Source organism: Mizuhopecten yessoensis, unplaced genomic scaffold (genome assembly GCF_002113885.1).
Source record: "Mizuhopecten yessoensis strain PY_sf001 unplaced genomic scaffold, ASM211388v2 scaffold10275, whole genome shotgun sequence".
Taxonomy (NCBI): domain Eukaryota; kingdom Metazoa; phylum Mollusca; class Bivalvia; order Pectinida; family Pectinidae; genus Mizuhopecten; species Mizuhopecten yessoensis.
Genome location: NW_018408465.1, coordinates 803,900 through 831,676, shown reverse-complemented (window position 1 = coordinate 831,676; position 27,777 = coordinate 803,900). Strand labels below are relative to the sequence as shown.

At 35.8% G+C, this 27,777-nt stretch overlaps 2 protein-coding genes across 3 annotated transcripts; both read right to left on the bottom strand.

Annotated features, from left to right (window-relative positions):
* Positions 1 to 6: 6 nt before the first annotated feature.
* LOC110459934 (transcriptional activator Myb-like) lies at positions 7 to 18,488 on the bottom strand. 2 transcript variants are annotated; one of them, XM_021512450.1, is made up of 16 exons: positions 18,321 to 18,488; positions 16,134 to 16,269; positions 15,209 to 15,361; positions 14,872 to 14,975; positions 14,309 to 14,437; positions 13,569 to 13,775; positions 10,012 to 10,145; positions 8,503 to 8,624; positions 7,496 to 7,756; positions 7,063 to 7,187; positions 6,654 to 6,774; positions 5,438 to 5,554; positions 4,883 to 4,984; positions 4,180 to 4,308; positions 3,936 to 4,007; positions 7 to 3,557 (listed from the first exon to the last, which is right to left on the bottom strand). In XM_021512450.1, exons 1-16 carry the CDS (start codon positions 18,341 to 18,343, stop codon positions 3,447 to 3,449), a joined length of 2,046 nt encoding a protein of 681 aa, XP_021368125.1. In that variant the 5' UTR covers positions 18,344 to 18,488; the 3' UTR covers positions 7 to 3,446. The 2 variants fall into 2 exon arrangements, with proteins under 2 accessions (XP_021368125.1, XP_021368124.1); XM_021512449.1 differs by lacking the exon at positions 18,321 to 18,488 and adding an exon at positions 17,699 to 17,886.
* Positions 18,489 to 22,117: 3,629 nt separating this feature from the next.
* LOC110459963 (protein NATD1-like) lies at positions 22,118 to 27,582 on the bottom strand. The gene is made up of 3 exons (XM_021512539.1): positions 27,203 to 27,582; positions 26,208 to 26,335; positions 22,118 to 23,550 (listed from the first exon to the last, which is right to left on the bottom strand). The coding sequence occupies exons 1-3, from the start codon at positions 27,435 to 27,437 to the stop codon at positions 23,428 to 23,430; spliced, it is 486 nt and encodes a 161-aa protein (XP_021368214.1). The 5' UTR covers positions 27,438 to 27,582; the 3' UTR covers positions 22,118 to 23,427.
* Between the last annotated feature and the right edge of the window lie 195 nt (positions 27,583 to 27,777).

Sequence of the window (27,777 nt, the reverse complement as noted above, 5' to 3'; positions counted from 1 at the left end):
AAACTCTCTACAGCACTCCACAGGAACAATGAATTGATACCATCTTCTGTCATACTAACAAAACAACAGACAGCATGCGTTACCGAGTACTATCTTCCTTCACATATACAATCTACACCAACAAATCTCTCTACAGCACTCCACTGGAACAATGAATTGATACCATCTTCTGTCATACTAACAAAACAACAGACAGCATGCGTTACCGAGTACTATCTTCCTTCACGTATACAATGTACACCAACGAAACTCTCTACAGCACTCCACAGGAACAATGAATTGATGCTATCCTCTGTCATACTAACAAAACAACAGACAGCATGCGTTACCGAGTACTATCTTCCTTCACATATACAAAGTACACCAACGAAACTCTCTACAGCACTCCACTGGAATGATGAATTAATACCATCTTCTGTCATACCACACTAACAAAACAACAGGCAGCATGCATCAGTGACTATGATTGCCACCTTCCTTCATACTGCAGTAACGAAACAATGAACAGTATACATCAGTGACGATAAATGGTGAAAAGTCAAGCCTTCAGCAAAATAGTGTTTTAGTTAACATTAGGCCGACATCAAAGAAAACTCTCTAATACTATCTAGAAATAAATAACTTAATTAAATGTTGAGCTTTACAATTGAAATTAGCCGAACTTATGAAACTCCATCCACTTTGCTTTGAAAATCTTCATACAAATCTAGTGTTCAGCCTTTTTTGACATACAATGTATATAAAAGTTTACACAAGTTGAAGAAGCTTAATCAAATCACAAACTTATTTCCAATCAGGTTATTATCAAAATCAAATAATAGTCATTGATGATACCAGGCATCTCCAAACTTTAAAGTAAACCTAGTATATAAGCATTAAGCATACTTAATTAACAACATATCAAATCTGTTTAACTGTCATACCTAAATGAATAAACATTTAAGTTAATGCTACTTCGCTGGTTTCAATGAATCTGCCAGTTATTAGGCACAATGCATTAAAAAGTTAATTTACACAAATAATACGGGGTAGGTGGCGAGAGACCAGCTTCTCCATACAAAGGAATATGTCAGTAGCATCATCAGACAAGCTCTACCTGTTCACAATAGTAAAGCTTTAGAGGAATAAAAAGAAATGCATATCACTCCTCGAAAATAAAATATTTCAAAATCCTACAAAGATATGCTAAAAATGTTTCATGTAGATTCAAAATACTTGCCATTCTTAACCTACTTTTGATAAATGTTTCCAGAACCATACACATACTAGGCCTTTTATATAATAAACACACCATGTCAATTTGTCAAAAAATCTAGGATGTTTGTTTGTAGGTGTTAAAAAAATAATGTATAGTTTTGTCTCAAAAAATAACTTTTTCTCTTTATAAAATCAATTAAAAGTGACTATTTTGTCACAAAGTTAGTGCAAACATGAAAAATACTTGCGTAAAATATGTTTAATTAGTATAAAATCTGATCAAAAATTCATTGTACATTGTTGATATTGGTGGCAGTATACATGATTTACACAAAGTTACTTGATGTAATTAAAGATGTATTCATGCATGTATATACATTACTATTTCAAGTTATGAGCAAGTGTTCGAATCGTTCAAAATTGACGTTTTATTTTTTGAGCAAGACCTAAATGAGAAGGTTTATGAGTCTGATGAAAAGCAATTCTTATTAAATTTCCAAGAACAAAATTTGAATATATACACATATATATATTTTTACGATTTATTTCTATATATTTCTATATATGTATACACAACAACTGTACATCAATAACAACTTTTAAACTTTCACTTAGAAAACAACACATTTACCAGCACTGTTATTACAGCTATTCCATCATTAACCAACCGGGGTGTGTGTGTGTGTGTGTGTGTGTGTGTGTGTGAGGTGGGAGGCACCTGAAATTAGTATAGGGTTAAATTGTAACACACTTATATTACATCAGTTTCAATATTTAATAGGAGGTGGAGCGATTGTAAAAGAACTACCCACTTTTCCCATCCAGTCCAGGTCCAGTACACTTTGCTGATCGAGCCATACACAATGTATAGCTGTAAAGATTGAAGCTATATCCAACTATATTTTTAATTTATACCTGTACTGAGCTATATTTTCTTAGCTTTCAATTTCAATAAAAATAAAGCAAAGTTACATTGACTTCGAAAAGCATAGTTTTTCAAAAAAGGTAAAATTTCTGAGTTTTTTCATCAACTATTTTTTAAAGAAGAATACATTTATTTGATGTCTTTTTTGATCAAAATAGTGATAAAGTCTTTGAAATACAACTCTGTGTTGTTTTCTTTTAGAAAAAAATTAGCTCAAAAGCCTTATATCAGATAGGTCGATACAGCTAGTATAAGTCTTTACTGATACAAAGCTTAATCAGCGGAGTGGAATGAATACAGTTAATTCTGGAACAGCCTTTACAAAAAATAATTTCAAACAGTTATCTGAGCTTTCTAAAAAGGGCACTAAGTTGAAGCACAAAAAAATATCTTCATTGACGGGAATACAGTTCTACTTTCATTTTGTTCCCACCAGTTATATAGTAACAGTGTGATGGTCATTTTCACTAAAATGAAGAATTTCTACAAGAAATACTTATTTCATGTAAAAAAGATGAATATCAAAGCTGAAACTTTCAAAACCAACCAATGGAAAGTTAGAGAAGATCATTACCCGGACAATGATATATGACTACTTCACTGTATGTTTTTTTTCTATCTATGATGCCGAAAGATCTTTTTCCACTTACTGTACCACTTCATGACTTTCCAATAAAGTCCCTTTAAGGAAGCAACAAATAACAACAAAAGAAAAAAGTTAAAAGAATAATTTGACAATAATAAGAATCTTCTGTGAAAAATAATATCTAGCACTAGAAAAAGACATACAAATGAAAACATAAACAAAAGTACTGCTGAAGGTGATTCACGTTGCGATACAGTTTCTTGGTATTGTGCAGTCTGACGATTTGTTCAGTACAAATATGTTGAGAAATAGTTGCCTAACAGAGCCGTCATTTTTTACTTTTTAACAAAAGTAGATATCCAACAAAAATTCATACATGTTAATATAAACAAACTTTAATAATACAATGTCAGAAAAAATCAATCATCAATAGCATCATAAACAAAGCAGTTGTATTGATTTTTCTTTACATTTCGTATTGTTTCATACTACTGTTCTGACAGGAGAAGCATTGGAAAATATTTCCAATTTTTATACATAGCAAATTAAATTACAAAATCAATTTTTTTTCTTTTTTAACTACACAAAGAAGCCATTTATTTAAGTCTATAAACTTACACAAATGCAAAATTGCAGAAATCCCAAACATACGGACATGTGTATGTCCACACACCTCGGTCTATCACAGAAATACAACACCCACTGTCACAAATGTCACACAGCCTAAGTTCAAAGTCTCTATCCTAAAAGCAGTCCTCCTTTTTGGGTAAGAAAGCGACGAGCAAGATCAGTCATTGTCATCTGGTCCTCGGACTTGCCACATGCAACTCGCTCAAAAGCAGAATCAAGCTGAAAATAATAAAAACATATATAAAATTTAATAGCTATCTCCATACCAGGTAGACAAATAACCCTAATTTTTTATAATATCTAAATATTTTTTGATTTATCTACCCTGGTATTTATTAAACAGCACTTTCGTTTTGGTAATACATGTCTTAGGATGCTATTGATGCAGTTGACTTACATAACAATGCAAACTATTGTGAGCAATCCAGTGTCTCACATCTGGATAAAAATGAGCAAGGTTGCTAGCAGGCAGGTTGATTTTCACATTTAGATTGAAATAGGTTTTTGATTGAAGATCAAGGTATTTCTTCAAAAAATATTTTTGCAATAAAACTGAGAAAATGTTTACATTTACAATGTAATGAAAGAAAATCATACCTTTACTATTGATTTTACAGGAGCATTATCCGAGAACTTGATTCGTTTTATCGACTTCTTCCCAATGCGCAGCTAGAAATAGGAAAAAATAGCAAATCAATTTCAAGCAATAAACATAAGCAATCTGACCAGATATGATATTAAAGTTACAAGCACACCCTTAAGATCTCCAAATCATTTTGGAATAGAAAATTAGAGGGTCCCAAAAGAAAGTCTTATATTTCTCAAAGTACAAAAACCTCACCTCTCTCGCTTTTTCCTGTTGAGATAGTTTCGGAACAGCAAACACATCCATAATTTCCTCAGCCAGGGCCTCTTTTATGATTGAGGGCGGAGAAAACAGGATACTTGTGTCTCCGATTAGGGACTTACTCTGAGAAAAAGTATTTAATATTCATAAATCACACTTTGGCACAATGTGACATATGACAGTAACCATACATGAGACTCAATACTGCTAAAAGTACTGTCCACATGTTACACTGCAGTATTGTCTACCTGGTCGTATCTTTTTACTGACTCTGCTAGAGGGAACTTAAAGGGTAAAGTACTGCAGTGGTAATCACTTATGAAGTTTTTTCGGTTAAAAACAACATGACAGATTCTTTAATAATAATAATAAAATCTTTTATTTAGACAGGGTTACATACTTAGATTTACATCTAATTTATAATATGGCCCTGTAATACACAATTTACGATTGACATGGTCATGATACATACAATGACATATACATCATAAACAAATAATAACAATATGTGCAGATCCTGACATGGTAAAGTATAAAACTATTCGTCACATCTAAAACATTATCTGCAGACAGATTCTTTAAAATATCAATAGACAAATGAATTCAACTTGGGGCAGACTTGTTTTCTTGTCTCCAATAATTGATACTATATGTACACAAGTTTATGAAGGTAGAAAAAGAACACTTTGTGACATACCGGGGTTTCTGGTGACATGAGAAGTGACTCGGCACTGGTGAATAGGGAACCTTCAGACACTGGCCACTTCAGGGACTGCCTCGCCTTCCTGTTTTTATCTTCCTGTATCGGTTATCAACAATAGTTTATCAAAAGCTATTTCTTGCATGATGCCAATATATCACAAATCTATCTTCACATTTAAAGCATTAATACCTGTATAAAATACCAATAATTTCTTTTCACCACTACTCTTTATCAATGCTGTGTCTGACTGAAATATATCCATTTTCTTTTCGCCTGCGTTTCAAAATTTTCCTAAAATTTAAGATCTTTGTGTGATGGTGAAAATAACTGCAATAGAAGTTGCAGGTTTCTTTGATAGGGGATGTTCACGTGGTGTGGTTCTTAAAAAGTAATCCTCTCGAATCTGCTCATCCTTTATTTTATTCCCTATGAATCTAGCCTTTTTTCAGCACCATCTACTCCTACCCTGCTTCTTATATACCTATAACTTCAAAATATTTCCCACATTTAAAGACTGAGGTATAGGGTAAAGAATATTGTATTTTTAACCTGTTTGCCTTGCTTGCTCTCCTTGGGTGTCAAATTGAAGTCCATGGTGGACAGGTCTCCTTCATACCCAGTGTCCTCTCTGATCATCTCATTAAGGTCCTCCAGCTGACCCGGACTCTACATTAAAATTAACGTACATTATCATAAATGGCCTTCAATAATAACAATTATATATATATATATATACAGTAAAACATCACCTAACAACCACCTCAAAATTATATGTTTGTGCTTCATGTCCTATTAACAGCTATGGTGATTTAAGGATGTGTCAGGTTTTGATGGTGGAGGAAAGCTGGAGTTCCCGAAGAAAAACCACCGACCTACGGCCAGTACCTGGCAACTGCCCCACGTAGGCCTCGACCCGACCACCTCGAAATTACAACCACCCAGCTATTGCAGGCTTTTGTTTCCAGTCTGTTTTTTTATATTTTTTTTTATCTTTATATTGACTGCTTCAATAACAAGGCATCACAAGTGATACAAATCCCCTCGCATTCACACAGTGTGACATATTAACAAAAAATGAATGATTGCTTTAATAATAAACCACCCTGCGATTCCATATTACGACCCTTTTCACAGCCAAAATGACTGCTAATTAATGGAAATGAACACTGTCGTTGCGACCAAACTCTGACCAGTCGCCAGATTTACCTGATGTGCAGTCAACAGCAAGTGACTGCATGTGTTTCGGCGTCAATCTTTTATATATTACAGTCATTACATTATTTGTTTCTTTGCAATTCTTATCATCTATCTTATTTCTTTGTTCACAAAAGACACTCAAGTTAAAGGGTGCCGATGCATCAATTATAATTGTAAAGAAGAGTTCCACTTTTGAGTATGCTCCTTTATATATAGAAAATGAAGCCACCAAAACGATTTTTCTGTTGTAAAATTACTTCCTTTGTCAACGTAATTATCTCTCATTCCTGGATAGATCATTGGAAAATAGTAGCAGTATAGTTTTTGTTTTACTTTTTATTATTTTATTATTAATTTTATTTCTAAATACTCTAATTTCAAAGAACTATACTGCTGTAAAAAAGCATCACAACTATATCAGCTAACTGTGTGTGAAACAAACCCAAAGTACCATAATTCAATTTCAACAAATCTGCTATGACAGGTGAGCTAAAAATGTATCCAAATTCCTGATACTGCATAAATATGTTGTAGGGTGTGATAATGACCATATCTCATTTGTACTCACAATATCTTTAAAGGTTCTGGATTTCTTTTCCATCTCGGCCAGGGCAGTCTTGAATGGAGTGGGAGTGCGTGGAGTGGCATTCAGTATAGACCTGCGGATCCGTGGTGTGCAGTAGTTCCCTCTGTTGGTAACAAACATTACATAAAAATGTGGAACTCTTGTTAAGATATTCTAATCAGTATTGCATTATGATGATGTGATATGCTTATGAAATGCAAACTCATGAAATTTATAATATTCACCACTAAGCAGTAGAAAAGAATTCTACTTTCCTTTGCCTTCATTTTCAATAGCCTGACAAAATATCTTTGAAGAATTTTTGTGAAAATCCTATGAGCTCAGGCATCATGCTACTGGAATTCTGTATTGACAAAATAACTGTATGTCCGACTACTGATGTATATCTTACCTTGAATCGCGTTTGATCTCCGGTGTATCCAGGACACTGTTGTTGGTAGGTGTGACCAGGTGAGCCTGACCACATACTGGTGTTGACGTCAGTTTACCAAAGGGAATTTCTGGACTATTCAAAAACTGTAAAAAACAGCAATATATATTAATGGTCTTATTACCGAGCATGGGCTTCTTGCCGATATATCCAGTACAACCAAAAATACATAGACATATCAGAGTACAACCATTAAAACATATATATATGATTTAATATGATCAATTTAATATATTTAATTTAATATATAATAATTATATATATATATATATCTACACATATATATATGTGTAGATATACAACTACACTTATACAGAATACTTATCCTAAAGTCACAAGAAAGGGAAAAATAATCCCACTTTTCAATTTTTTTTTCACTTTTTCAAATACACACTTGTGATGGAGAAAATGGCAAGTTCTTTATTGGTGTTCCCTTAGGGGTCAGATGTTCCTCCTTATCATCTGAAGAGTATGGAGATAAATAGTTTCTGTTGGGAGTTTTATCAAGTGAATAAATATTAATGTTCTCTTTGTAGGCACTTTGGTTAACAGGTTCAACAGATTCTTCCTTCTTGGGATCACTCCTGTACATGTCTGTCCAGTCAGTACGAGGAGTCTTAGCACTTTCCTTTACAGGTCGGGAAGAAATACAGATCTGAAAAAAAATGTTATGTAATTAATTTCCTTCATTTTTACATCTTCCGAGAAAAAAATACATGCAACAAGTTACAATGTAGAAAGATTAGGGGCGACCAAAAACAGTCAGAGCAGTGTAGGCAAAACAAAACAAACGAATGGTCAGGAGATTGAAATACACATATCATATATGTTTTTGCTAAAGGTTACTTCCTTTTCTGAATTCTGATATTATTACAATATCTCTGTTGCTGCACTGAATTCCTTGTTCAATATTTCCTTGAATTATCAATTAATTTCTACCAGGGGAATAGTTGAGTAAATAATTTTGTTTATCACATAAACATGTTAGCATGTTATGAAGTGTTCATGAAATAAGTTTGCATTTTACCTGTTGTAATAGCTCCCATCAGAATTAAAATAATGGACTTAACATCACACACCATTAAACAAACAATGTAAGACATGAAGCCAAGATGGCAACAATGTCAGGAGAAAATCGTGTTTTTTGCAAATATTCACAATAAGTTGTGGTATAAATGTAAGAAATTAAATGAATCTTTAAATTGTTTCCAATTTGTCCCAAAGATTCAAATTTAACTTAACAGAACCTTGCTAATAGTGACACACTTCATCAGACTGGTTTCTTTACTTGTATATATGAAACGCAGACTCTTTTAACTTCCTATTTTCGGGAAAGATTGATCGAGATGTCTAGGAATGTAATAAAGAGTACAATTTGTAATGTCAATAAGCAAGCTTTACCTTTCTCTTGCCCTTCCTTAGGATGGCTGGCTTTGAGAACTTGGAGGTGACAGGTGACGTGATAGGAATTAGACGCCCAGGACTCTTTAGGCGCTGGATAGCCTTACCATCAAACCTGTAACCTGTGGGGAAAATAGAAGATATTTACTGTAATGCTGCCAAGATAAAATCCTCCAAATTGTTTGAAAAACAATGATTTAAAAAATTATGAATTAAATGAAATTAATCAAAAAAGAATGTGTTCCGAGTTATAGATTCTGGCTGGTCTTTCACCGATGGATAAACAATGGATTAATACTATACACTTAGATTTAAATAACCCAAAAAGTGTGATCAAATGTGGCTCTAAGTTACAACTGGTGATTGTACTAAAGAACAATAACTGTCCATGCTTCTGTGATATCATGCCATCACTATACTGTGAAATCACAAATTTTTGTGGGGATTTTTTTCCCCTCTGTTCATGGGTAATCTTCATCCACGAATATATATATCAGTGTAGTAACTACAAGGTTGACATAAAGCTATTTTACCTTTGTGTAGGTACTCATAATCCACAAAATGGTGTTTTTTTCAGGAAACCACAAAACTTTGGCCCCACGAAAATGTTTGATTTTACAGTATGGTTTTACAGGACACATCTTCCTGTAATTTATTTCAATTATGAACAAGATGTTCTACAAGGTGGTCTATATAGTGTGAACAGTTCTCATGTAGCGAGTACACCAGAACACTTGGCCTTAGCTTGACAAAGTTTATATCAATTGATACTGAAATGTAGCAATGGTAACAATCATGATCATCACTGCAGAACTTGACCAGTCGGTTCTTTGTTGTCTTGCTGAGCCAAAGAAAACAAGACTATATATAGCCCTTTAATGATTAAAGCAAAATGAAAGTCATTACCATACGGGACAAGACAAATTGTGAGGAAAAATCAGTAAGGCCAAAAAACACTAATTACGTGGTTCTCAGGCCATTTTTTTTCAAAAAGAGATGTGGCAGGGAGGTATTTTTTTCCATTTTACATGGCAAAAATGAGACGAGGGCGTTTTTCTTTGTTATGTAGTTCGTAAAACGTTCATTGTGGGCATTACCTTGTCTTTTTATAGTTGTATAGAGACCCGTTACAGAGCAAGCCTCTGAAAATCCCCCCACGATGTTCCAGACGAGAATCACGAACCNCATAACCCCCCCCCCTTCCTTATTTGTACGGAAAGGAACGCCATTTGTACACGAGACTAACAAGTCATAATCATTTTAACGCTTGCCTGTATATCAATCCTTATCTTTATTCAAAAGTTTTCAGGACTTGGGTGACTAACGAGTAAAAACGACATGCAGACCAATTTTCCGGATTTTTTTAAAGACGGCGACTGGCGCATTCACAATTTTTTATATTTCTTTCACGATAAAATCGCCAATGCGGTGCCCTAAAATGAAATACGTGCGGGCCTGAGATCCAAGTAATCAATTTTTTTTGGCCCAAGTGAGAAGGGGTGTGCTTACCTTTACTGTTCAAAGCTGTAAACTTGATGGGAGTGACCCCTGTGGTTGACCCCGTGCCACTAATCAGATCCAGAGTGGACAGACCACCGAAACCTGAGCCTGACTCGGCCAACGTTCCTGCTTCACTGGCAGTCCTTAAAATACATGAATATTATTGATAGAAACATTACATAGCATTAATATACACATATGGCCTTTCCACATGATTGATGATGGCCATTAACATTTCATAAGATAATGGTATATTTACAAGGTATTTATTTTTATAATGAAATACATGTATATCTTATATCATGTGTGTATATGGGCCTCTAATATAACAACAACATATTAAAGGAACATTTAGAACTCCTGTGATAGTAGAGGGTAAGAGGGTAAGAGGGAGGAACATTTAGAATTCCTGCAATAGTAGAGGGGAAGAGGGAGGAACATTTAGAACTCCTGCAATAGTAGAGGGGAAGAGGGAGGAGCATTTAGAACTCCTGCGATAGTAGAGGTGAAGAGGGAGGAACATTTAGAACACCTGCGATAGTAGAGGTGAAGAGGGAGGAACATTTAGAACTCCTGCGATAGTAGAGGGTAAGAGGGAGGAACATTTAGAACTCCTGCGATAGTAGAGGGGAAGAGGGAGCAACATTTAGAACTCCTGCGATAGTAGAGGGGAAGAAGGAGGAACATTTAGAATTCCTGCGATAGTAGAGGGGAAGAGGGAGGGACATTTAGAACTCCTGCGACAGTAGAGGTGAAGAGGGAGGAACATTTAGAATTCCTGCGATAGTAGAGGGGAAGAGGGAGGAACATTTAAAATTCCTGCGATAGTAGAGGGGAAGAGGGAGGGACATTTAGAACTCCTGCGACAGTAGAGGGGAAGAGGGAGGAACATTTAGAATTCCTGCGGTAGTAGAGGGGAAGAGGGAGGGACATTTAGAACTCCTGCGACAGTAGAGGGGAAGAGGGAGGAACATTTAGAACACCTGCAATAGTAGAGGGGAAGAGGGAGGAACATTTAAAATTCCTGCGATAGTAGAGGGGAAGAGGGAGGGACATTTAGAACTCCTGCGACAGTAGAGGTGAAGAGGGAGGAACATTTAGAATTCCTGCGATAGTAGAGGGGAAGAGGGAGGGACATTTAGAACTCCTGCGACAGTAGAGGTGAAGAGGGAGGAACATTTAGAATTCCTGCGATAGTAGAGGGGAAGAGGGAGGGGGAATGACATCTCTGTCAATTATCAAGATATGCTATTCTCCCTCCTCTACATATGAATGGCACAAATATTCAATGTGCAATACCCAGGTAGGATCTTTCTCTAACTTGAGGGTAGAACTGAGAAACTGAATCCTCAAGAGAAGATTCTAAACTATTCTAATCAGTCGCATATTACATTCATAAAAATGTATTATTGAATACAAATATTGTAACACGGTTTCTTTTAGACACAAAACTTTTGAAGCATTTTCTTTAAGCTTGCAAAAAGCGAATGTCATTGGCAGTGTAACATATAGCTTGACAAAACATCAAAACTTGAGTGGGGAGGGATGAACTTTTATTTTTTCATTTAAAATCAATTTCATTGTAATAAAAACTTAATGTTGTAGGTCTAGACATTACATATTAAAGGCCCAGATTGAGGGAATGGGGCAATTTACATGAACCGTCACTTTGGAAAAACATGGCCAAGAATTGAATGTCAAGGAATTTCAGTTACACCCATAAAATCAGTAAATAACTTTAGAATAAGAAGCATTTTGGAAAATTTGTTTCTTGTTTTTTGTTATATTTCTTTTGGTGAGGTAATTTAAAAGGGTAAACTGTTAAAATGTGTAAAGATGCCGTGAATTTACTGATGTAAACATGAGAAATGAGGACAAAAGTGACCATGCCATTTCCACCTGGTTATGGTAATTATTGTTTCCTCTCTCTCTAAATCTTTCCACTATTTTACTTTGTGGTCAATTCAACACACATGTAAATTAAAAATTTCAATTCAAAAATGACTTTGTAGAAAACAAATAGAATTTTAGCAATTAGTTGGATGTTTATAAAACAAGATGGGCGTAACATTTCGTGTCAAAATTGTTACGCCCATGAAGTGGCTTCAAGTTTAACATTTTGGTGTCCTCCGTTTGCAGTCGTATCATGATTGGCAAATTTTGAACCTGGAACGTGTGCAAAGCATACCGCTGACTTAGACTGGATAAACACGAAAAAGAACATTCTCGCTACATTTGTGGCAATATTTCGTGTCAAATCATTACGCCAATGATTTTTTATCTTGCCCCCAATTACGGTCAGAATGATTTCATAAAAAGACATTGACACTGATTTACGGCCTTTTGCGACATACACAACAATTGTCGAATCATGTGATAGCCACATTCGCAGTGTTTTTGAACGATGGCGGCAGAGGGTGTATGTGCAGACGATGATGGGTAGGTGTTACGCCCATAATTTTTGTGTGAGACAACATACAAAGCAGAGATGATAATGCATATGTTTACTTTATATGATGAGTAATTATATCACACGATTCAGAAGATTCTAGGGGATAGATAACGACGATCGTTGTTTTATCATGTCATTCTAAGCAAGAGAAAAAGACCGCGAAACGTGACCATACTGAAAACGACTGACTTTTTTCTTCGAGTCCATTGTTAAGCAATGTCATACAGATAAATTGCAAAACGTGTCAAACATTACACCCAAGCCGGGCCGGCCCGCTTTTGTTGTTTGTATTTCAGGAGAGGAATCGCGCTAAATATGTATGCCCCTGTAGTATGGTGCTTTTCAGGATTAACAATTTAATCAAAATATATGTTTCATGGGAATCACACCGTGAAGAAACGTTATTTGAAGGGTTGAAAAGATGACCGTGTCCATGTTACACCACGAATTTTCAGCGATTTTTAAGTGTTTTTTTCTCTTCTTTGAAGAAGGAGATTATCTTCTCATTTTAAGGAAAGTCTTCTATACAATAGCACAACAGTATGCAGTAAACATATAATGTTTAAATTCACTCTGAAAATATTGACATTTTGCAATTTGGGTGTAATAAAAATTCCTTGACATTAAATTCTTAGCCATATACATCAATATATATAACCTTTATTCCTTTTATAACAATTATGAAACAAGTTATATAACTTCTATTAATCCCTTTTGATGGCCCGGAAGTTAGCATGCAGGGGGTCTTTAAGTGGGAGGAAAGTGGAGTTCCCCTGAGAAAACCCATGATCTAACCCTGGCTGTCTTTGTGATAGGCAAGTGCCCTCGCCACTGTGCCACCCGACCACACACTTCGAAGAAAACATTTCATTTATATAGGTTGAACAGCTAATTTTGTCAGAACGAGAATGGTTACCATTTCAATCAATTGGAAACCTTGAGAAAATTTCAGTTATTTTTCCTTATTGACATTACAACATTTGTCCCTGATATCTCAAGTCAAATGTAATAGTTTGTGGTATGCTTTGATCTCATTTTGAGTATGTGGATTTATAAGATACCTTGCAATAGAAATGTAACAATAAGGCTGTTACTGTTAGCAGAGCCAACTCACTTTACAGGTGTACTAGTGATACCACCACTGTCCGAGGAGACACCCTGGTTAGGGAACAGCTGTACGGGCTGGACTGACTGGTAGTTGGTTGAGGTGCTTGGTGTATAGGCCTGCGTATATATACCAAGTCGCTGGTCCATGCAATTTTCGTCTTCATATTTACGCTTCATTGTCGAGTTCCAGTGGTTTTTGATGGCATTATCAGTTCTGTCAAAAAAAACATTGGTTGTTATTCTTGACTTCATGTATTTTCATAAAATTCTCTAAAGCATATTTGACAAATTATTCACTGCAATATTTTATTCTTTCATCAATTTCTACAAATGAGAGCAAAACAACAAAGCATATGCTTCAATATTGTTCCTTTGCAATGTTGAATCATCTGACATTCAGTGCAAATTTTTCAGGTGACAGACATCCCTCCCACATGGTTAATTTGTGGGAAAGCCTTTTTGCCTATGTTGTTGATAAAATTTTCATTATTCCTGATACTAACAAAGCCCTGTCCATAATATAAACAAATTATCAAGTAATTCATTTTCAAGCAGACTTCAATGTTCTGATGAAAGGGGGGTACAATTTTACCAGCCCAATGCCTGGGGCTAGCATTTTTTTTTTATGTCAGGGCTACTTTGAAATTTCGATATTTATATGAAAATAATGTTGGGCTATTGGCAATTTTCTGTCTCTGGACTAGTACTCTTGATATGAAAATAAACACTCCCGATGAATTTAATTACCTTCCAGGTAAGAACTTAGCAATCTCCGCCCATCTGTTGCCAAGCTGTCTGTGAAGTGAATAGATGAGGCGATCCTCTTCCTCCGTCCAGGCACACTTTTTTATATCCGGATTCAGATGGTTGTGCCACCTTTCAGAAGTTAAATGACAGTAAATAATGGAATATTATAACTTTATTTGTTTGGGATTTAATGTCTTCAAACAGTTAACATCGTATGAAGATGCCTAGGGAGACAGAGAATTTGGAAAAGAAAGATATGGATCCCAAGCGTTGAAACAGATGCAGCAGATGAATTTTAGCTTCTTCATTGTCCTCTGAGCAGAACAGAAGAAAACCCTTGATTTTTCAGGGGTCCGTACATGTGTTTAAGTTGCCTCTTACAATCATATGCAACCAGTGGGATTTAACAAGTCTATTCTTTACCTGCACCCGCAACGGTATGTATAGAAATGTCAGGGCCCCACTTTATAAAGTACTTCTTGATGTTAAAGAAAATCCCAATAATTTTAGAAAATCTTTTTGAATCAAAAGATATCAATTTCAGAATAATTAAAAGACTGTACCTTTCTCTACACTGCTTGCCAGTTCTCCCATTTAAGAGTTTGGAAATAAGTGTCCACCTTTTAGGACCAAACTTTTGAACAAGCTCCAAAACTTTGTCGTCTTCCTAATAAAAAAAAGTGAAATACATTGATTAACACATCACCTCAAGTTTTAAATGACTCATTCACCCCTGAAATTTCAAAATGAACTATTTCAACCTTTGAATTGGAAGGGTTCAAATGTGTCTTCAGGGGTGAATGAGCTATTTCCTCACATTTTTTGAAAGATAATATCTGGAAAACATTAGTCTAGATATCTAGGCCTGCTGTAGTCATATTCAATTATTGAATTACTTGCCTCCTTTGTCCAAGGTCCTTTAATAAGCGCTGGGTTCAGTACTTTATGCCAGCGATGCTGACACTGTATATCAGTACGATCAACGAAGTACTTTGCAACAAGTTTCCAGTCCTGCGTACCGCAAATTTCTAGAACCTTTTTCAATTTTTCGTCCTGCAATGCAAAATAGATTTCAGGTGAGTTATTTTGCACCATGTTGAAATACCATTCTCCAAAAATTTACTTTACTTATCCGGAGTGATATTTTTGAAATTCAGTTTTTGCATATGAAACAATAATTAATGCAAAACTTTACTTTTGGTAGCCTTATAATTGCAATCATAAATTGAAATGATAGAGGTTGAAATATAATTGTGTACCTGGTAAAATGTAAACAAATTCAATGTCCTTTTATCACTTATTACAAATCAACAAGAACCAGTTTTCAAGATATCTGCACGCTAATCCAAGGAAAGATGACACTACTTCTATAATTGCTTCCCCAAGTTTATATCTATTTTCCTAAGCTTTAAGGATCATTTTGTTTTAAGCCCTTTTAATCATATCAATCACTACTCTTATTTTTCTATCTACTGTTGTTGTTACTACTGTAAAAATATTGATAATATTTTCAGTGTTCCTAGAAACCCTCAAAACAGTTGGTTGTACCCCCAGTTTTCAACAATTGCCCTATGTAACTACATACCTAGGGGTACAGAATCTCGAAAATGTATCAAATATATCCATAAAATCAAATACAAAGTGGGAACACTGATTTTATTTTGTATCTTAAGCTAGGTCCTAATATGCAGTGATGGGTTTTTAAGTGTTTGCTAATTATTGTTTTATCTATGATTTACTGAATAATATTGACAATCTCTTGCCAAACAGTAAAAAAAATCCCCTTTGTAGTAAATTCATCATAGAATGTTTAAATCATGATCACCTCCTCTTTTGTCCACCGTCCTTTATTGATAAAACGGTATCCGAAGGTTTGAGAAGCATTGTAGTCGTGGTCAATATGCTCTCCTTCATCCGAATCCTCGTCACTACTGAAAGACTGTCTGCTGTAAGCTGCAGTTCTGGAAAATAGATGATATCATTATTAGTGACAATTGGAATAAATACTTTATGACCAACAGCAAACGTCTTTAATCTTAACCTGGCAATAAGCCGATGCCTGGTATATATATTTAGCCCACCTTATTGCAGTTCTGCAGAAATGTTGAAAAATGCTTTTTCATAGTCCTGGCTATTGATAATATAAGCCCCCCATTCTACTCAAGTCAGAGCATACGTTTTACCCCCTGGACTAACTGCATATTTATATAAGCACAGAAACAGGATGCTGATAAAAAGGGCAAGGCACTTACTAAGCATTACAAAAAAATATACAGATTGCAGCACTCGACCATTTCTTGCTAGTTGACATTGATACTCCAGAAGTTACACTCATTTATGCTCTCTCTGCACCCCTGCCCCCGGATTAGGTCATGACAAAAACAAAGTTTTAGTGTGTGCGTCCAAGTGGATAATACAAGACTAGTTTGATCCTTTGAAGTACTTGTATCAAAAGGATAGCTAGCTGTACATGTGTACCTTCAATTTTCCCATAACATAATCATGCAGGGGTGCAAACAGAGTAAGTGAACATAGTTCCTAGAGTATCGAGGATGGCTAGCAGCTGGAGGACTGTGGCTTGAAATGTTTGGGTCAATGTTAGCAAATTTTTATGTATTTACTATGAAAATACTGTCTGGAATTTATCAGTGGGTTTTGGGAAATGGACCGTGGGATGACATTTGGTTTTCATTTTAGCTTTATTACCAAAGATTTAAATTATTTTTAATAAAGGGAAAGGACATTTAAGAATGTGCCTCTGTGCTTTTGTCTAAGCTTATTTTAAAACATCCTTGTCCAACAGGAGCACTAATGAGTAAACACAAAAAAAAGCATTTGGATTCATGTCTTGCCTTTGCCCCGCTTTGACCATCAATGCACATGTCAAGTTTGGTTGGTCTAGCACTTACAATTATAGTTTCAGAGAAACTAACTAAATGGCAAAAACTTAATGTTGATGGAGATGTTGATAAAGTCAATGGACTATGAAAGGTAGGCTGCATCCAGCATTTGATTAATGGGTTGAGATAAATAGATGATCCAAGTTTGGTTGCATTGGTCTAGCACTTGTACTCAGTGAAACTAACGTTTAAAAATGCAAAAAAAATGTTGATGCTGCCGCCTTAGCCAGAAAAGCAACACATTAATCTTGCTTCTGCTACTTCGTGGCGGCGAGACAAAAATCACCCTCAACAAATTGTATAATTATAATTACTAACTGCATGTTACACATAAATGTCAACATTTTTACGAAATAGTGCTTCCTGAAGTTCCTGGTAATATGTTACACTTATGTCACATTATGCAAATGAAGATTGATTTTCACTGTCACAATTACAAATTCCTGATCTTATTGGAATTTCGTATTTTAAGGCCGATGTAATTGTTTACCTTTCGTTTTGTATCCTGTGATATGTATTATCTCGATAGCTGTAAACAAACGTCATTTTGGTGGATACATATTCAAGAAATAATTAGATTTCTTCTATAAATGCACGGGACCAACAAAACAATGTTGCCAGCCATTTTCTCGACGTGCTGCTCCGCACGCGCACGTGAAACGCCATCGCCATTGGTGATATTTTGACGTCAAGAATACGTGCACGTGCAAAAACGAGCCAACGTCAACGTTGCATTTTCTAATTTGATTAAATCCATATATGGCCGACGGACGGTTTTGCATTGTTTGGAAACCAGCTAAATGAAATCTGCATTGATACTTACGATGTTTATCGTGGTCAGATTACCACCGCACATGTGTCAGATGACCACAACATATATTTCGGCCCAGATGGCCAATCTATAGCAGGACGAATTACATTTGAAAGTGGTTTTGAAATCAAGAGTCAATTGCAATAATTGTCAAGAAGATTTAACTTATTTCTGTCGTAAACATGACCCACACAGGACTTATATCGCTTCTCGTTTCACAACACCAAATCGACAATGGTCAGTGATGGGTGTGCCAAATACAAAGGCCACGATGAGACGTAACAGTAGCATCAATACTTACCGGTCTTCCGGCAGATTAGACATACCGATCGCCAAAAACACAATTCATCGGTACTTCCATAACCAAACTATGGTTGCATTTTCATATCTAATGTCTCAGAATATTCAGATGTAGAAAAAATACTGTGGGAATAAATTTGGTAAACAAACAGCAATGGCGGTCAAATTGCGCGCTAAGATTGTAGCTGCAATGAAAGCCATAATTTGATTGGTTGAATTTCAAACTTCCGGCGCTTGTGTCAAAACTAATTTTAGTAACAACAAAAGCGTTCAGAACAATGAAAAGCACGCTACACCTGAATAAAACAATATATTAATCCCGTGGTAATATTGGTCTTATTGATACGCTCGAAATAGATGTACACACTAAATAGGACTGTAAGTATCATTCACAAGGGCGCCTAGTTCCTGGCTGCTTCGGGAGTCAGTCGTCAGTTTAAAAAGTTTATTTAATAGATTATACCAGAGACGTATAGATAATATACATTATATATAAAAAAGGATAAAATGTCCATGTGAAGGAAGTAAATATAGACAAAATAATACATCTATATAAGTACATAAAAATCACCATCATATATTCGGTATAGAAAAAAAATACAACAACAAAAAGGAAATTTAAAGAACAGAAATTAATCAAAAACATTCTTGCAATTGAAACGAGGAATTATGCAATATAAACCATATATCGTACCGTCAGCATAGCTTATACTTCATTTTTTTTTTAAAGTTTACTGCTTGCATTTGATTCTACTATGGTTTTTATGTATTAACACTGCCGTGCCCCGAGTTTTCCGTTAATTTTCGCACTAAAATAACCTAGCTTTATCGTTGATACTCCAGCACCGCTTTAAGGAATAAACACATTTTGAAACATTTAGAAATGGTGGAGAAGTACGTGTGAAAAGATGTAGACACGTCCTGTCAAAATATGGCATGTCGGAAGCTGTTTCTGAATGGTAACTCTCGCACAGGGAGGGGGGGGGGAGATGATGGAACTGATTTGCCCCGGATATTAATTGCACGGGATCACCAACGTAATTGTCTGGCTGGTGTTAACCGTCAGGAGATGGCGGAGAGGGACTTATATATACAATCGTGTTCATAATTTTATAGAACATCATCACTTTGTCCCTAGTCCCCTTAAAGCTTATGTTCGAGCGGTTCCCAGTTCAGCTGCAGTAGCATATGTTTGTGACACATCCAGTAATTCGGGCCGGTACTCATTAGAATGCTTATTGTTCAGAAAATTTCAACCTGTGAAATTTAGTGTCAGATATTTTTTGTTCCTTGTAGTTGTCTCGGCCGTCATGATCTCATTGGGACACATGTTATACATTTATGTGATAGAAAAGTCGACATTTTTTTTATAATACTAATAGGAAAGTCGACATTTTTGTGATGATACTAAATAGTTAGCCTTGTTGATTCGTTGTCACGATCCAGGACAGGTTCTTGTTTTGAAGACTCGTCATTACTTAGATTTAACGAGATTCGTCGATAAGCAAAAGATGCTTATAATCCACCCGGAACACCAGGACCCGTATAAATAATCGTTTTCATGTGCAAACTCAAATGCTGTGCTGAAGCCTAATTTTTCCTTGTTCTCCTTGTGAGTAATAATGATAGAATCCATCCCTGATGTGAAAACACCTTACGTCCGTTGTACTTCAGCTAACACTTAACTTTTTTTTTAACCGTCTTACGTGTTTTAAGCGAGTTACAAGAAAGTAGGTTTGAACACAGACTCATAGGCTGCAGCATGACTGCGGTTTCATAATTACGGACCCAGTGTCCGAATGAATGAAAAGTGAAGTTAAACATTCCAAAAATTTTCCTGTTTTATATAGCACCCAAATTCTTTAAAATCATTGACAAAATGTGATTTTATTATTAATCTATCACGGGATATACATACTGGAAAGTCTACTGTTTTATCAAACCATGACTAATTTTTTTTTTTTTGGGGGGGGGGGGGGGGGGGCATATATAATTTTTGTTCACTGTTTTGGTACCCTCTAACTTAACAAGCTTGGAATGTGACCTTTCTTCATTTTGTACCAGAAATGCGTCTTCAATTTCGACACCCGCCATTTTTTTTAAACAACGCTTACAGTTCCTAACAGGCCTTTTTGAACTGCGTTATTATCAGCATTGCCTTTTATGTCGTGTTTGAAATTCCCACCTCAGTGTTAGCTGTATTATAGACGACCGACGTAAGAAACCTGTTAACGGGAAACACTTGTTAGGTCCTCAATTACGTGTTAATCTTCTTTTTTATCAATCGTTGGAAGTGCTACATGTACTTCAGTGAACTTACGCGAGTCTATAATGGTCACAGCCGTATTGCGACTCTGTAGAATTAATGGAATGTAGATTTTTTAATGAATTCAAAATAACTTTTAATCAATCTCAAATGTGCCCGCCTTCAGAACTTTTGACTTTTCTAATTTGTATACTCCCATACTTCATAACAAACTGACGGAACGGACGGAACGTCTCGGTTCTCTAATAAAAAGCTTGACTGCTGCGCCAACATATGTCCAGGAACGGAAGGTATATATGTCTTCAAATAAATGATAAATCCATGACCCCCTCCAAAACAAGATGTATTGTGTCTTAAAATCGCTAGAATGTTCCCTTTTGCTATTTCTTTAAGCTCCTGCATACATTGTGTAGCGGAACTGGACTGGGTAGATTGCCGGCGACTAGGTAGCTCACTTGCATGGTAGAGCGTCCGTCTAGGATTCGAATTCCGTTCCGTCGGTGCATTAAGCCATTTCAGACTTACACTGTCGTTTATCATTTTCTTGTCTTTTAGTAAGCAGTGTTTAATGCCAGTCATTGTCATCTCTTTCTTCAGTATCACATTTCACATTTTTATATAATGAATATTTTACGTTACTATGTGGTTGACACTACTTGTGGATAATCTTTTCCCGAAATATTTATAGCTAGAATTTATACCCACGCGGATTACTTGAAATAAGAGCTGTATCAGAATAGATTATCTGTTGTAGCACGGACTTAGATAGCATCTAATCTGATTCCGTGGTTGAACTTCTAAAAGTTGTAGATTTACAAAGAGTTTCTAGGCACTTTTCTCTGTATTTATGAAATTTTAACTCGGACTACAGTCGAGCCCTAAAAAGACAAAATGTCCATATGGTGCAGATATTGTTTATTTTGTTTGGTTTTACGTATCGACACACTGAGTCTAATATAAGTTCATCAAACGTGCTTTTTGCATAAAGAAGCTGAATGTTTTTTAATATGTGCTTTCGTAACTAATAATTCTAGTGAGTATTTCATTCAAATATCTTCACCTTTTCAAGTACATTATCTCACGACACATTTACTGTTAACACTTTAACCCTTTTATTTTATTTTGTTTAACGGGCCATCAACATCTACCGTCATTTCAAATCAGGAAAATCTTGTCATATGGGGCGACCCATTTCATGCACTTTTTCTACCGTGTGATCCTGTATGATGTTATTTTCTGATTGGCCGTTACAACTACCGTGTGGTCCTGTATGATGCTATATTCTGGTTGGCTGTTACAACTACCGTGTGGTCTTTTAAGACGTTATTTTGCTGTTGGACTTTTAAGATTTAACAAAGAAAATAATCAAGGCATGAAATTAAAATTATCTTGGATGTATCCGGAGCTTTCTGGAACCACCTCAATTTTAAATGGGATTCAACGTTGTCTGTCAACTATTTTTTAACAATCCTTCCAGCTAGCACACAAATTATATGGGAAACTGACTTTCAATGAAAACTTCAGTATACTCATTTGATATAACATTTATTCCATAAAACAGCTAATCAAACATATCAAAACAAGACTTTTCAAGGGGAGGAACAAAACATACCGGGTGCATGTGTTATACAGCATACATTTAGACACCTTGCATAAAACAAAAGTATATTCATTCTACCTACAACCCTTCTGGTGAATTCTTGTAACAAAAATGTATCAAAATAAATGTAACAAGAAAACAATATGTATTTGTACATTATTCAAGATTTCTGAATGCCATTATATAACATTCTGTACTTTACTTCACCACCGACTTAGATAGCAATCTAATTCCGTGACGTCACACATCATTCTAGGACTTGGATATTTTTTTAAACTTTGTATACAGATTGCCTCCCTTTGTCCATTCAACGGAATTTGGTTAATATTTTCTTTACTTTTAAAGCAATATAACTACAAAATTTGAAGAAATTCTACTGAGAAATAGTGACAAAACCTATTACCTTAAACAGTGGCGTGAGACACATTTTCACTAGAACAATTTTGCCCACATGTCCCGTCATAGATTTCTGTATAAAAATAAACAGCTATCGAAAACATGAAACATAAATCCGTTTAATTTTTTATAACACTCAGCAGACAAATAAACAACTGGATAACAGAAATATGGCACCATTGCGCTCCAATTAAATTTCATTTTCTTACTTTTAACAGAAAGAAACGGGCAAAAGTACAAACACATTGGTCACTTCCATACATGTACTTTGATTGTATTGAAATGAAAACATAGGTAAGCATCAAATGGTCTTTATTCCATTTTTGAAGTACACTGTACATAATGGTTAAACAACATTTTGACAAATCGCATTAAATTAACATCTTTAATACTTTATGGATTGATAACAAATAAAACAAAATGTATTTATTGTATGGTACCAAAGTATATGTGATTGTGTTTCACTTGTTAGAAATAAGCACAAATGTGTTACCACACGAGGTAGATTACGACTTGACAAGACTTGTACACATTGATACTTGCAACTGTATTTTGCCAATCATGACTGACTAATATATATTGATATTTGTAATCGTATTTTGCTAATCACATCAATCAATGTTTTACTTAAAATAAGCACCATGTAATGAAGTAGATTAGCCTTTTGCCAAATATTTATTAACGTTGTTAAATAATGTTAATCATTATGGCTTGATCAGCACGCAGGGGAGCTTGTTAGGGTGTGTTTGTGAATGCGAAGGTATTTGTATGAAGGTATGTTTGTGAATATGTTATGGTTTTTACTTGTAGGCTTTGTTTTTGATTCAGGTAGAGCATACATTGCTGTTACTCATCCCAAACCACATTGTCCCATACTCTTGGAAGGCGGGTTTCCTGGACATACTTGTGTAGATAGGAACAGCTCAGTCTCATTTTGGCGTCCTCTGCCACAAAGTGTTCAAGTGCAGCCTGTGTGAGGAAAAACAGATAAATTAATTGATGACCAAAAGCTTTGGTGTTTGCCCTTCAGTGTTGCTTTCATTCAAGAATGTTTGCATAATATTTTTTTTAGATTATTTCTAATTTCTAACTTTGATATTTTCTTGTTCATCAAAGGACAGGCACATTTTATACCTTCTGAAATTTACCCAGAAATCATAAAAAGAATCTTCAGTCTAGGTACACTTGAAGTGTCATTGCATGATTCAGGAAGATGCACATCTAAAACATTAGCACTAACACCAAACAAGAGTATTTCATAGTATTTTGACACAGTCGACAACCGAGACCTTGACTGGTAACCGGATGATATTATAATCATTTGATGCCAGTCAAGTTCTAGGTTGTCAATGGTAGCCTCAAAGTGGCGGGTCAGTCAGTGTCAAACAGAAAATATTTTAAGGTTGGCCTAACACACTTGTCAAAGCCAAAAACTAACTATTCCATTACCTATTATTTAAAGTACATATACCTTTGTCATACCTGTATCTTCCCTTAGTCAGTATCTCTGTGATACCTGTATCTTCCCTCAGTCAGTAGGTTTGTGATACCTGTATCTTCCCTTAGTCAGTATGTTTGTGATAACTGTATCTTCCCTCAGTCAGTATCTCTGTGATACCTGTATATGCCCTTAGTCAGTATCTCTGTGATACCTGTATCTTCCCTTAATCAGTATCTCTGTGATACCTGTATATTCCCTTAGTCAGTATCTCTGTGATACCTGTATATGCCCTTAGTCAGTATTTCTGTGATAACTGTATATATTCCCTTAGTCAGTATCTCTGTGATACCTGTATCTTCCCTCAGTCAGTATCTCTGTGATACCTGTATATTCCCTCAGTCAGTATGTTTGTGATACCTGTATCTTCCCTTAATCAGTATCTCGGTGATACCTGTATCTTCCCTTAGTCCCTATGCCAGTGATACCTGTATCTTACCTCAGTCAGTATCTCTGTTATACCTGTATATTCCCTTAGTCAGTATGCCAGTGATACCTGTATCTTACCTCAGTCAGTATGTTTGTGATGCCTGTATCTTCCCTTAATCAGTATGTTTGTGATAACTGTATCCTCCCTTAGTCAGTATCTCTGTTATACCTGTATATTCCCTTAGTCAGTATGCCAGTGATATCTGTATCTTGTATATATTCCCTTAGTCAGTATCTCTGGGATACATGTATCTTCCCTCAGTCAGTATCCTTGTGATACCTGTATCTTCCCTCAGTCACTATCTCTGTGATACCTGTATATTCCCTTAATCAGTATGTTTGTGATAACTGTATCCTCCCTTAGTCAGTATCTCTGTTATACCTGTATATTCCCTTAGTCAGTATCTCTGTGGTAACTGTATCTTCCCTCAGTCAGTATCATTGTGATACCTGACTGAGGGAATATACAGGTATCACAATGATACTGACTGAGGGAAGATACATGTATCACAGAGATACTGACTAAGGGCATATACAGGTATCTCTGTGATACCTGTATATATTCCCTTAGTCAGTATCTCTGTGATCCCTGTATGTTCCCTTAGTCAGTATCTCTGTGATTCCTGTATATTCCCTTAGTCAGTATGCCAGTGATATCTGTATCTTGTATATATTCCCTTAGTCAGTATCTCTGTGGTAACTGTATCTTCCCTCAGTCAGTAGGTCTGTGATACCTGTATCTTCCCTCAGACAGAATCATTGTGATACCTGTATCTTCCCTCAGTCACTATCTCTGTGATACCTGTATATTCCCTCAGTCAGTATCTCTGTGATACCTGTATCTTCCCTCAGTCAGTATCATTGTGATACCTGTATCTTCCCTCAGTCAGTATGTTTGTGATACCTGTATCTTCCCTTAATCAGTATGTTTGTGATAACTGTATCCTCCCTTAGTCAGTATCTCTGTGATACCTGTATATTCCCTTAGTCAGTATCTCTGGGATACATGTATCTTCCCTCAGTCAGTATCTCTGTGATAACTGTATCTTCCCTTAGTCAGTATGTTTGTGATAACTGTATCTTCCCTTAGTCAGTATGCCAGTGATACCTGTATCTTCCCTTAATCAGTATCTCTGTGATACCTGTATCTTCCCTTAGTCAGTATCTCTGTGATACCTGTATATTCCCTTAGTCAGTATCTCTGTGATAACTGTATCTTCCCTCAGTCAGTATCTCTGTGATACATGTATATTCCCTCAGTCAGTATCTCTGTGATACCTGTATAATCCCTCAGTCAGTATCTCTGTGATACCTGTATCTTCCCTTAATCAGTATCTCTGTGATACCTGTATCTTCCCTTAATCAGTATCTCAGTGATACCTGTATCTTCCCTTAGTCACTATGCCAGTGATACCTGTATCTTCCCTCAGCCAGTATGCCAGTGATACCTGTACCTTCCCTTAGTCAGTATGCCAGTGATATCTGTATCTTCCCTTAGTCAGTATGTTTGTGATAACAGTATCTTCCCTCAGTCAGTATGTTTGTGATACCTGTATCTTACCTCAGTCAGTATGTTTGTGATACCTGTATATTCCCTTAGTCAGTATGCCAGTGATACCTGTATCTTACCTCAGTCAGTATCTCTGTTATACCTGTACTTTTTCTTATTATCAAATTGACATACGTATCTGTATCTTACCTTTGCCAATATCTTTGCAATCCCCTGTCCTCTGTAGGCTGAGGGTACCCCTGTATGATACAAGTCTACAAAGCCAGGTCTGATCCAGTCATACTCCAAAATAGCAGTATCCTTTTTTCTCTTTCCATCTGAATTCAAAACAGTAAGATTAACTATTTATATTTATATGATTTTTAATATTAATGTGTTGATGTTCACTTCGTTGTTATCTTTTTAAAGACATTAATTTCATGATCAATACACAACCAATGAAAATTTTATATTGCTACCTAACATTCTCATCATTTCATTGGACAACAGCCCTTAAATGACCATAGCTGTTAATAGGACGTTAAACAATACTTAACCAAACCAAACCAAACCAATCATTGGACAAGTGGTCAGTTATTAAATAAGGCGACGCCATTAGTGATTCAATATCTTTGTGAAAAATATTTCAAATGAAAAGATATAGCCTTTTACATTTCTGTAGTTAAAATATAACCATCAACAAAAAGTTACTTTGCTGGTGTTTTACAATCAGTATATACATATAAACAGTTCCTGACAGGGTCTTCAGTTATCATGTTTTGCCCGACCCTCATCAGCTAAGCTGTTTGCTTAGGCAGTTTGGGCCTCAGGTTTACAAAACCGTTGACTTTGAATAGGACCAGTTAACAGCTGTTTACCGTTTGGTAAAATGATGACACTTATTGCTAGAATCTAACATCTGTATTTGTTTCTCGTTTCAAGAAACATGTTAGCATCATTATCATCATCATCATCGTCTTCTTTTTCCTGGACAGGAGCTGACCCTAATGTATGTGCTTTTCCAGCGGTAGCAAGAATGAAGATGTAAAAATATTGGTTATCCTAACGCGTGTCTTGCCCATGTACAATGAATTCCAGTAAGTGATTATTATATTAAAGAAAAGATACTGATTTGCTTATATCAGACTTATGCATGGTATGGTGTAATAAACAGATAAAGCTAACTAGTGAAGTCCAACATTTACCCTGTTCTAAGTTTATGTAGAAAAACTTTTTCGTTTTGTCGTGTCCAACAATAAACGGCATGTCGGAGTCGCTTTCCTGTTTGTCCACTGAATCCGCCGTCCCTGCCGATTGTGGGCAGCCGGTGGTGCTCATTAGGTCAGCTCTGGGTTGGTTCATAGTCAATGGCTGACAACGAATCAAAGTTCGGCGTGTCCACAATGTGGACAAGGGTTTGATTAAGTTTCTATACGACATTACATGTCTAATGTGAGCAACACAAATAGAGTATTACCACAATCACCTTCTATCGTGTTGCCACCGAGATAAATACCGGCATTTGGTGCTTATCAGCTGACAACCGAATGATATTCAGGTTGGTTCGCTTGTAACCGGAAGTGCGCGTTAGGGTACTACATTTTACTGTAGTCAAGAAATATAATCAATTATCAACTGAACCTTATTTTCTAGGGCAACAATATATTGATGATGTGGCCAGAAGAATCACCTTAGCATGGATTGGTTTTTGAAAATCATATTTTTTCATTACTTTAAATGTTCTCTCTGATACCCTTGGACTTGTTTCCGTGGTATTAAA